Raw genomic sequence first — 12,967 nt, 5'->3', positions numbered from 1 at the left:
GCAATAGCCTCTTCCAGAACCTACAGGCAGCCTGGAAATGACATTTCAAAACAAAACATTTTTTACTATTTTGCTTGAAAAACTTACTTCAAACCGACTTTAGAATCTAATTCCTGGTAAAGTGTACTCAGACTTTAGAACATCATCCCTCAAACATCTGTTGTACAGTATTTTTTGGGCTCTAAAAGCCTTGATTTATAAGATGAACCATGCATTTAGACTAGAAAAACTGAGAATAAACTATTTCGCAATAAAACCTCAGTGTTTTTCATAGTATTCCTATTTTCTTGTGAAAATCCTTTAGTTGGAATGAGCCCTGCCTGTGGCCAAGGTTACGTCCATCTTTCATCATGTCTCTCCACCTTAAAACATGAACGAAACAATCTTTGAGGTGAGTAAGCATATGGATGCTCTCAAAAACCAAATTAACCATCTATTTAATTCTGCATTCACCATCTTACTACCTGTATGACACTGAACAAGTTATGTAAGCTTTCCGCATCTCAGTTTCCTCACCTGTAAAATGAGATAATAATGGAATCAAATTTATAGTTATTCTGTAAGAGGGAAAGGAATAAAAAGATAGATAAACTGCTGGGGAAATGCCTGGTATATAATAGTGCTCAATAATAAGTTTGCATCTCTGATCATACTTCTGAACCCCTAGGAAATAAAGGCACAGTTGATCAATTAAAGGCCACAGTTTGGATTTGGATTTTACTTGAAAGCTCATGTTTTTTATTCAGTATCCTGCTTCCTTTGATGTAGGCATTCATCCAACATATTCAGTGCCATCTCTGTATAAAGCACTGATCTAGGCACAGTGCAAATGAAAGGATGAAAAGACAAGACTTCTGACCCTCAGATTACAGCTTAGAAGAGAATATAAGGAATACAGATAAATTGTCATTATAAGGGTGGACACCAGAGCTCCAAGAAATAGGTATAGGGAAATTCAGAGGAGATATTAATTAAAATTCCAGTTGATGGGTGGTAAAAGGCTAAGGGGAGGGGATCAGATATTCACCATCATGGTGTGTTTCAGACCAGTTACACACATAGGGTCCAGCAGCAAGGGAAGAATATGGCCTCATGGAGGTTCTGGTTACACATAGACTAAAATCTCTCTTCTGATTGGCCTGCTGTTCAAAGTTAAGATTCTCATATAAACCAGCATCAAACATCCATGTACACTGGGGTCTTTAAAAAGTCCCTCTTTACCAGGACCCTGAAGACAAAAGTTGAAATAATTGATTCAAATTCATAAGCCAACAATTCCATCAAGCTCTGTCAGGAGAAACACCTCCCACATTGTTTAGAGCAAGAGATCTAAAGTTCAATCTTGCCAGGTCAGTAATGGAGAGAAGACAGCACTACTACCTAATGGTGACTGCATCATCAGGAAGAGAAAAATGCGCTGGCATCTGCCCAAAGCCCAGTAAGCAGATGGCCATGGGCACAGAATCCATCATGACGATTGGCACCTCATTGGGATGCTCTGAACCGGGAAGGGGCCTGAAAAATGCCCTCCCTTGGCTGCCCTTCCTCATGAGGCATATTGGTGTCACAGGAGGGGGACAACTGCCTGACTGCTGCCAAAGAGAGAAGAGATGGCCTTTAAAATCTAGGCTACTGCAACCTCCTGGGTAGTCAATCTGGTGCCTTTCAAGCCATCAGAGAGCATCTTAAAGATGTATGTATGATTTCCTGTAGGATAAATGATATCTAACAGATTCCATTCAAAGTTGGCGCATAGGACAACAAGCCAAGTTCCAAGACGGTAGAGTGGTCTGAGTCCTCTGGAGTCAGTGTGTCAGGTATGACACACCTGGTATGTTAGGTATGTGGTACACAATTGTTTTACCTATCTTAGGATTCCGAAGTGGGTGCTGTGTGAATAACCAAATGAATTCATGTTTTCTGAGGATAAGTACCATTGAAAGACTAGGATTTTAGCTATGTAAATAGTCATTATAAGTAACAAACTACCTTGCAAAAGTTTGGTAATTTGGGATTTTTTTATAAGTTGATGAAGACCCACATTTTTCTGAAACATATGGTTTCATTGTATTTTTAATATTGCCTAACATTTTGGATGGGCTTCCCTGGTGGCTCAGAGGTTAAAGCGTCTGCCTCCAATGCAGGAGACCCGGCTTCGATCCCTAGGTCGGGAAGATCCCCTGGAGAAGGAAACGGTAACCCACTCCAGTATTCTTGCCTGGAGAATCCCATGGACGGAGAAGCCTGGTAGGCTACAGTCCACAGGGTCGCATAGAGTCGGGACACGACTGAGCGACGGAACGGAACGGAACATTTTGGATACCTTAACCATTTGGTATGAAAACATTCATGTGCTACACTACAACAAACACACACACCCACACACTCTGCTTATCCTTATGCTTTTGAGTAGATCTCTCTGAATCCATAATAAGTAAAATATAATGTCAAAAGCCTGACCTGTATTTCAGGCTTTGAACTATGAACTGAAACTATGAAACTCAGTTTCAGTAATAAGAATATCTAATATTAAAAGTCACTCCAAAATAAGATATTCCAGTATGCATTTTATTTACATAAAATTTTGACTACTTTGCCCTTTCAAATCAATTTTAAAAATAGTTGAGAACTCTTCCCTTTAAAAATAACAACCAAGAAACATAGCCAATGTACCCAAGATGCCCTTGACTTATGTTCTTTAAAAAAATTGCATAAGATATGCTGTTTTATATGAACAGAATCTTAGAGCAGAGAATCCTAATAGTTATTTCAATTGTTTTAGGGCCTAAAATAGTTTAATCATGAAGGTATCTGTTTAGTCAATGATCCACACATGTCAGCCAAAACATGACCAGTTTGAAGTAGTATCTGATCACAGAAAATGAAACCATAATCAGCTATCAGACAGATAAATTATCATATTATTTTATAAAGCAAGTAATGTTTGATCATATAAATATATAACTTTATGAAGTATTATGCAGAGTATTTTAAAGATGACATTTCCATATTCAAAGAAACCATTAACAGTATATGATCAATTAAAACTGAGATTATATCAAACTATCCCAAAGATATAAAGAGATAAGCATGCAAATAAAGTAAATGTTAAGGGATTGAGATAAAGTTTGGTTGAGAAATTAAAAGCCAACAAAACCTTTACTTATATGCAGCTACTTTTCAAAAGTATATGATCCAAAATTGTTCCCCTAGGAGGTCAATGAAAGTTATTAGGTAAGGTACTGTTTCCATTTCCATAATGGTTAAGAGACTTCTACTTCATTCTTTAGGAGGAAGATACTTTTCTCTATCCCCTTACTGACTCCTTCAAAAGAGTGACTTGTGACTGTTCAGGCACAGTCTAGGACTTTAATGTCCTCCCTCAGCTACATCAGTAGGTAGTGAGTGAAGGTGTGGTCCTCCATGGTTCAGGATGGGGTTGGCTGTGTAGACGTAGTCCTTCCTGCTAGCATGTTCCAAAGTACAATATTGATGGGGAAAGGAGTGGTAAATCTAAGAATCTATCTTTCTTAATTCTTTAAGTTTATCTTTTTCCCAATCCCTATACAGAACCAAAATGTAGGCCCCAGGCTGCTCTTTGATTTCACCCACCCTTCCTTTGATACCTGATGCCATTAAGTTGGAAATATGAAGGGCATTTTTTGACTAATCCTAGCACAGAAATCTTGATCCATGGAGTATAGTGCTTATTTTAATATGACCTATTTGAAAGCACCTTGATTTTAATTTGTCAAGCCCAGCTTGTTGAGGGAGCCAAGTAAACTAACCTTCTTCTCAGAATAAACATGCAAATTCCTTGAAACTAAATTCCTTCTCCCAAGAGTAAACACAGAACATATTCTAAAGAACACAACCCAATGAGCTCATAATAAAGCGGTTAAACATAAATACCTCCAGCCAGGATCTTCTCTTCCAATTCTTCCATTTGCTTCTTATAGGCTTTCAAAGCTGCTTCTTTGAAAGAGGGACGAATCCGCTTTGGCTTTGTGGCTTCCACTGGTTGTTCAGGGATGTTTTGGTTTTCATCTTCTTTCATTTCCATTTCAGCTGGTGCTTCATTTAAGGGTTCCAATCCCCCTTCACTAACCACATCATCTGCCTGACCATCATAACCCTCTTCTTGTGGGGTTTCATAAGGGGTTTCATATGAAGGGTGATCATACTCCTGCATTTGATCATCTGTTTCAGTAACACTAGTCCTGTTTTCTAGCTTAGCAAGGACTTGTTCCATTACTTCAACATAATCTGTTTCATTATCAGCCACTGGTTCACTATAGTCCTCTTCATCCTCTGCTTTGTAATAATAAGGTTCTGTGTAGACATCAGAGTCAAGGGTTGTACTCGATTCATTTGCAGTTGATTGGGATAATGTCCGAAATCTCCCCATTAAGGAAGAGCCGCTGTCCTCATATCCACTGAGACTCTGTGTGCTTTTGTTCCATACCACTTCCAAGGCTGATTTAGCTCTCTGTAGTGTAGATCCAAGTTTTGGGAAGCTGAAAGCCTTATCGGAAAGGTCAATGCTTAATCGACTATGCCAAGATTTGGGTGGTGCATCCTCTGAATCATCACTTTGCAATTCACTTTGACTTCGATACATCATGGACAACTGGTTTTGGTTTTGGTACAGCTCATTAGAATTAGGTTCCTGATAAGAATTATACTGGCCAACCCACTGTCCTTGTGGTTCATTATCCAGCCCAGGGCATGGAGATGAGTTGTCATCTTGGGTTAAATCATAGCTCTCAGAGTCATCCTGAAGGTCACTGTGGCCCTTTCCCAAGTCTTCTAGGTCTTTATGGTAAACATCAAGTTGTTGATCAGATAGACTGTTTGTGTCATAGTCAAAAGCTTCCTGGGTAGATGAATCTAAACCTAAATCGGCTCCTTGCTCTTCTTGATTCCATTCTTTCCATGGAGAAAGGTCTTCATGTAAAGAGAGCTGAGAATCACTGTAGTGGCTCCGGTCTCCAGATGCACACACCATGCCATTACTCACTCCACTGTCCACGGTTTCTGTGTTCTCAATTTCATTCTGCACTTGGACACCCTGAGGAGCCCCATTCAAACCCTGATCCTGAGGGCTGTCGTATATGGTAGGGGTGCCCTCCTGTTTCCTCTGCCAAAGTTCCCGGTCTGAAGAAGACAGGAGGGAGCTTCCATTAGTTCTAGTGAAAAGCTGATTTTCTGAAAAATCCTCTGAATAAGATTGACACAATTTTGAAAAATCAGATTCAGAACGGCTAAGTTTAGCAGTGAAAAAATCACTCTGTGAGTGCCAGAGAGTTGTCACATCTGCATAATGGGTTGTGGTTTGTTTGGCCAAGTTATCCGATTCTGGCAAATGTGAAGAAATTTTATCATATTCTGATTTATTTGCAATTTTGCTGCTACTAGCAATTTTATTTTTGGCTCTAGCATTGTGTGATTTTGAACTTGACTTGGAAGCACTTCCTTTTGTTGGAAACTCTGACTTGGAAAGCACAGCATAACTGTTTCTATTGAGGTCAGATGCCAGCTCTGCATCACTGTCATCAGGAGAGTGCCAACTGTTCTTCTTAAGTCTGGGCTCTGGAGTAGACAGCTTTATGTCCATGCTCTCATATGTCTGGGAGGATGGTATCCCTCTTTCTTTTCTTTCTTTGATGTCATGAGTAAGAATGTCTGTTGAGATTCCGATGCCTGTGCCTTTGAGTTTATAGGATTTTTTTAAGACTGAATCCCTTTGCTGAGGGCTTTCAAAGTACACAAGGATGGGTCGAGGCTTTGCATTGGGGCAATCCCTTTGGTGTCCTATCCTCTGAGCAAATTCAACTTTAATAGCATTTGGTGCATCAGAAAAACCCAATTTATCTATTAGAATTTGGTACACCACACTTTCAGTGTATTCAAATCTTTCTTCGGGCACATTTAAAAATCTCAGGCTTGCCTTGCTTCCCACATGACCTAAGTGTTTAATATAATCATGGATGTCTCTAGTTTCCCTCCGAGACTGGACAAACCCTGTCCGCAGCTGCTCAATTTCACTTTGCACAACCTCCACGCTGCTGGAGATCTCATCAATGGAATGCTTCAGAGCATTGACATGCCCTCGGAGTTCAGAAAGTTCTGTTTCAATCTGACTTATTCCCTGAAGTTCCTTGAAGATCATTTCCATGACATCCTGCGTTTGGCTAATGCAGCCAGAGGAACTGAATCCAGGCTCCAAGGCATTGGTCTTTGGGTTTCGGGCAGTTCTGTCCAAAGATTTGCTTCTGATTCCCCAGGTTTTCTTCATTGCACTCAACTCTGAATCCGAGGAGACACACTCTTGACTCTTTTTCCATTTCCTCAGTTTGCGCAAAGCTCCTAGCTTTAAGCTATGCAGAGTGCGTTCCCCATCGGAGCTCCCCTCTGAGGGTGCCAGGCTGCTAGAGCTCTTCCTGTTGCGTCTAACTGGCATCATGTGTGTTGACTGCTCCTGGTTTTCTGTACTGCTCCTTAGTTCACTGAGTGATTCTGAGTAGGAACTCTCAATGGAAGATAACTCCTGAAGGAGCTCCTCATGATCACCGTTGGTTACGTGAATATTCTTCTGGAGGCCATTGGCAATAGCTACCCGGTAACTGAATGTGGGGGAGAGAGAAAATTCTTCGTTAGCCCCCTCTTCTTCAGTGGGTAAGTGACGCGTGGATGGACACTTTGCAAGCTTCTTTACTGTGCTTTTCAAGGTGTTAGAAAATTTTGGGGTTTTGGTCTGGCCAGCAACAGGAAGGTCTTGATCTTTTTTTGGCTGACGATTCTTTTTTTTGGTTGTATTTCCCAATTTCTTTGTAAACATTCCTTTGCAAAGCTTATGGATGTAAGGTAAAATCAGGCTCTTGAAAAGATTAGCCACCATGGAGAGCAATTAGTGCAAGCTTTTCTGTCCCAAGGAAGTAAATAATGTATCAGGATGGAACTCTGTAAATCCAAGGCCAGCATCACTATTCAGATGTTCTGTGAATCGGTGAAAACAGCAGGAAGGACCGCTCTGGCTGCCACAGTGTCACAGTCCTGGGAAAAGCAGAAACCAGGCTCCATTTATGAAAGACATTCATTCTCTCTTGAAGGAGGGGTTTCATGAGTCTCTCTCATTCCCACGTAACTTCAGGCAGTACCTAAAAAAAGGAATTGCAAAGCGAATATCAGAATTCGATCCTAGATTTAGCCCATGGCTAACAGTTTTCAAAACTATTCAAGATACACAGTGTGTGAAAAATTGCAGAGGGGACACAGAAATATCTGAATTTCAACACACACTTTTAAAACAACGAGGTAAGGAAAGCAGAACCGATAACTATGTTTAAATTATCATTTCCTTTTCATAAATCACTTATGGGTAGACACAGTTAAAATATTAGTAAAGGTAATAGTAATTATTTAGAAAAGTTTGTATAAGATGACAGGCAAATTTTAATAACTATTACATATTCACTATATGAGCTTATCATTTCCACTTTATATCTTTTCCTAAAATTACATTTATACAAATATTACATTTCAATTGAAATATATTTGCCCCACCTCAAACATTTAAAATTCACTGAATTAATATTATTCATGTATGTAAGATTTTTTCTTATTCAAATAGTCTTACTAGGTATTCAAATAGTCTTTTCTAGGTATTCAATGATTGATAATTTCTTAAATAATGGTTAAAGAAATCCAAGTAAGAAAATATTTCCTCATAGCATGATGTAAATACCAAGAGAAAATGCATCCTGTATAGACATCAAATTTGTCAATGGAGTATCATAAATTGAAAAATATTGACAATTATATAATATTTAGGCATATAATAACAACAAAAAAACAATAGGAAAACCTTATATTTGAAAATAAGGATAATACATCTAAGTTCTTAGAGAATGTGGCTTGGAAAAGCAAAGCCACCCTAACCAACCAGTGCAGACTTGTGCAGGTGGCAGGAAACCTATCCCTAGGGTTAAGATCATAACTGAAGATAGAGTGCCAAATCACAAAACGAAATTGTACCACAATTAAAACATGTCTAAAGATAATAAAAAATTGGTTAGATATATAATTCTTCCTATGATTTGGTGTTTTTAATGTAAATGATCACATAACGAAGTCATATTTGTGATAGTTAACTTCTTGAATTACGTGAAGATGACGACAGTTTACATTAATTCTGCTGGTTTACCAGCACTATGCCTTGTATGTAATAGGTATTCACATATAATTTTGTTGACTTGAACTATTTCATTACTGAAATATATCATAGAATAATAGTAATGACCAAAAATCTTTGTTGATATCAAATTATGGATTTGAGTAGATAAATGTTTAATTCTTTAAATAATACATCATAAACTGCACATTGTTTTAGGAGCCTGATGGCTCTTTATCAGCTGCCTCCATTTGGAAATCTGCCAATTTCACTTCACTAGGATTCTGCAGGGACTTGGGGAATACATTCTCTGGCCAGGAGCCAAGCTTCATAAGAGACAGGGCACTGCAATGCAAGAAGGAAGCAAAAAGATGGAGGAGAGAGACAGACTCTAAATCCATGTCTTGTGGATTTTATAAACAGTCAGAGTCAAATTTTGCTTGTCTGAAACAATTTGCCATTCATTCAGAATTACATGCCAGGACCTGTTTTCTACTAATAAAAATGTCAAGAAATTAATTTCTGAATTCAATTCAAAAAACACTTATTGTACCCCTATGCAACCTCTACTGTGGGGAAAGAAAGAGACACTTTGGGAAGTTAAGTAGCAGTAGAGTAGATAAATTATTTTAAAGCCAACTTCAATAAAACAAATTGTTCTACTAATCACTCTGTCTAAGATCCTGGGTTTCCCAAACCTTGAAACAAATACCTGTTTTTTGTTTAGATGAAAGCAGCAATTTTGTCAATGCCTCTAATATTTTCATGAAATTGTGTTTAGACTCCCTGACCTGTGTTACTAGTTCAGAGCTATTGTTCTAGACAATAATGATTGGAACAATTTTGAATAGGAAAATTTAACCTGCAATGATGCCCTGCTTCAAAATGCAAACCTGAGGGTATGTAGACACAGTTGCACAGATGAACTCACTTATTCTGTATTCTAACCACATGGAATAACTTGTTATTCACTACAGGCTCTACTCTGTTTCATACCTCAATAACTTTTCTGTTCTCTCCACCTAGAATATCATTCATGTCTAGCCCTCCTTGTCTGTAAAAATTGTGTTTCAGCTTCAGAATCATTTGTTCAGTGAAGACTTCACTGAACACCCACACCAAGCTTTTCCCTCTCTTTGCCACACTTTCCCGCAAGCCAGTGCGTAAGCAATACATATTCTTCCCTACTGTACTCTCATTCCTGTTTCCATCCCCTGGACTATGTCCTATTTAATGGTAAGAATATGACTTGTCCAGTTTCAAACATCCTGAACCCAGCATACACAAAAATATTCAATAAATAGTTATTGAAGAATTGGTCCAAAAGGTACAATGTTTCAGTCATGCGAGTTGAATAAGCCCTGAAGACCTACTGTACGTCACAGTGCCTTTAGTTAATAATACTGCCTACCCAAAATTTTGCTAAGAGGGTAGATCTTGTGTTCATAACACAATCTTGGTGATGGTTTCACAGAGGCTTACTTACCTCCAAACTCACAGAAAGTTAGAAACTAACCCACATTTCAGTCACTTATTAAATATCATCAGCTGGTTGTCCAAATATAAACTCCATCCAACACCTAGTCATTTTCTTGAATCATTACTCTCAATTTAATATCATATCCTAATTATTGACTTCCCCAAGACATATACCCAGGAATCATTCTAGATTCAGTATGATCCATCCTGTTTCCATACCCTATATATGTTCACTCATCCCACAAGTGATGCCTCCGTGCTGAACTTCACAGTTTCTCATCTGGACTACTACAATTGTATCCTATAAGGTCTTCCTAACTCTAAGTTGGATCTTCTCTCAAATCAACCATTCATAAAACTAATACATTTAAAAGATATAAATCCTTCCACTTAAATCACTGTCTCAGTAGTTTCATGCCCTGTCACTTCCAGAAGCATGTCTGCCTAAGACACACTGAAATAGTAACAGTTCTGTGACCACTGCATTGCTGCCTCACCAACGTGCCTTTGTCCATGCTGTTCCTTTTGGCTTCATTTCTTTCCCGTCCCCTCTATCCCCACATCTTACTCATGAATGTCTCTAAGGCAACTAAACATCTTAGATCCAGCAGTGATTAGCATCGTCTTATTTGACCTCCTTTAGACTCCAGCACTTCCTCCTCTGTGCTCCCACAATGCCTTGAATGCACATTTGTTACGGTAATTCTTAGAATATAACAGTTATTTGTGTGATATATTTATGTGTCTATATCTAAAATGTGATTTGAGGGGGCAGGGGCTGTGATCTATTTAACTTTAAATATTCAAATTGCTTGATATTTATTAGACTTACAATATCTGTTGGGCAAATAAATAAAGACATGCACAAATGTATGAATGAACAATAACAAGCCCATAAATCTGAAGATGGGTTATAAAGATTCCAAGAAGCCTGAACTAGCTGAACTTGGCCTTAAATGATCCAGATAAAGAAAATCAGTATATGCAGAAGGTAGGCATCACAAGCATTCACATCATCTTAAAAATGAAGGAGCACCCACCTTGGAGAGAGATGGGAACTAAAGGAGGATGGGTCTGCATGGACAAAATGTAAATAGAATGTGCAAATCTCTGAAACTTAGGTTCCGAATCTCCATTTGATGAGGGGGCACTAATGGTTTATGGTTTTCAGCACAGCTTCTGGATGAGGCATATTAGCCATATAAGCATGAGAAAGTCACTTCTATACTGCCTTCACTTGTACATTTTTTTCTTTTTTTTATTCCATATTATTTTTATTTTTTATTGGAGTACAGTTGCTTTACAATATTGTTAGTTTCTCCAAAATATACACAGTTCATGCAGCGCAATAACAACAACAACAACAAAAAAAAACCCGACCAAAAAATGGACAGAAGACCTAAACAGACATTTGTCCAAGGAAGACATACAGATGGCCAAGAGGCACGTGAAAGATGCTCAATGTCACTAATTTTAAGAGAAATACAAATAAACCCTACAATGAGGTATTACCTCTCATCAGTCAGAGTAGCCATCATCAAAAAGTCAACAAACAATAATTGCTGGAGAGGATGTGGAGATAAGGGAACCACTTGTGCACTGATTAAACTGGGACAAAAATAGTATCTCCTCATGGGATAATTATAACGAGTTAACACATGTAAAGTTCTTAGAAGAGTATCTAAAATAGTGCAGAGCCCAGTACCTATTAGTTACCATTAGAACTAAGAAGTATGTTGAAAAGATGAAAGAAGTATTCACAGAAGGTTCATCACGTGGTATCTGTTGTGAAAATTAAGGTAGATAGAAGTGGGAGGCAACCTAGGAATCTGACTAAGCTGGAGGATGACATGAAAAACAAACAAAGAAAAAAAAATACTAAAAAGAAGCAATTGGAGGGGAAACAGAGAATGCTTTATACCTACATGGTCCAGAGGCAAATTTCCAATATAGAAATCTTACCTTCCCAGTTACTGGGTTCTCTTTCTCAATCTCTGTTACAATTTCATTACAAAGCCATAGCTACCTTAACAAAGTTTGTTGTTGCTTTATCGCTAAGTCACATTTAACACTTTTTGCGACCCCATGGACTGTAACCCGCTAGGCTCCTCTGTCCATGGGATTTCCCAGGCAAGAATACTGGAGTGGGTTGCCATTTCCTTCTCCAGGGGATCTTCTTGACCCAGAAATCCATCTCACATCTCCTGCATTGCAGACAGATTTTTTAATCACTGAGCCACCTGGGAAGACCCTAACAAGGCTAGTGAGTCTCAAATATCACCTGCAGAACTTCCTTCAAGCAAGTGGCCAGGATAGAGCAGGAAGCTAACATTTAATGAGCACCTGTTATGTTTTAGAAACGTGTATGTGTTAGTTGCTCATTCATGTCCAACTCTTTGAGACAACATGGACTGTAGTTCACCAGGCTAAAGTCTGTGTATGGAATTCTCCAGGTAAGAATACTGGCAGTGGGTTGCTATTCTTTTCTCCAGGGGATCTTCCCAACCCAGGAATCAAACCTGGGTCTCCGGCATTACGGGCAGATTCTTTACCATCTGAGCTTCCAGGGAAGCCCTCCAGAAACTTAAACTATCCCAAATAATCCTCACAGAAACTCTCTGAAGAAGACATTATTATGTCCTTTTAGAGATGAGGAAACAAGAGGTTCAAAGAGATTAAGAGACACAGCCAAAATTACACAGCTAGTGAGCAGCACCATGTTATCCTCTCTCTCAATAGCTTCCACCAGAGCCTTCTGAAAAACAACTAAAGCAAAAAGAGATCTTGGTCCTTAGACCTAGGATCCATGAAGCTATCAGCTACATACAAAGTGAATGTTACCAGTGGTAATGGACACAAGTCCTAAAATGCACCACATACAAACCCACAGATCTACTCTCTTCTCTAAAGTTCTATTTTAAAAAAAAATTGTTAGTTGCCCAGATCAGGACAAAATCAATATCAGGAAAAGATTTGTGGGAGAAGAGGTTGAGGAGGGTGGGGAGACCAGTCTATCATCATATGCAGCACATGATACTTAACTACTTGAATTCAAAATCTCATATTTACCTTCCAGTTGCATTACCTTTAATTACGTACATGTGTGCATGCTAAGTCACTTCAATCATGTCTGACTCTGTGCAACCCTATACACTGTAACCTACCAGATTCCTCTGTCCAAGGCATTGTCCAGGCAAGGATATTAGAGTGGGTTGTCATGCAACCCTCCTGCAGGGAATCTTTCTGACCCAGTAATTGAACTGTGTCTCCTGAGGCTCCTGCATTGGCAGGCAGGTTTCTTACCACTAGCACCAC

The 12,967-nt window shown here is 38.9% G+C and overlaps 1 protein-coding gene across 1 annotated transcript in view; it reads right to left on the bottom strand.

Annotated features, from left to right (window-relative positions):
- UNC13C (unc-13 homolog C) overlaps positions 1-12,967 on the bottom strand; it is a 691,503-nt gene that overhangs the window by 664,997 nt on the left and 13,539 nt on the right. The window contains exon 2 of the mRNA XM_055436715.2: positions 3,913-7,160. Coding sequence (XP_055292690.2) covers positions 3,913-6,901 — 2,989 coding nt within the window. The 5' untranslated portion in view covers positions 6,902-7,160. The remainder of the gene's footprint in view (positions 1-3,912; positions 7,161-12,967) is intronic.

This window comes from Moschus berezovskii, chromosome 9 (genome assembly GCF_049115385.1).
Source record: "Moschus berezovskii isolate FMDL1 chromosome 9, NW_MosBer_1.0, whole genome shotgun sequence".
NCBI classification, from domain to species: domain Eukaryota; kingdom Metazoa; phylum Chordata; class Mammalia; order Artiodactyla; family Moschidae; genus Moschus; species Moschus berezovskii.
The sequence above is the reverse complement of the archived record's forward strand: the minus strand, read 5'-3'. Positions and strand labels throughout refer to the sequence as shown.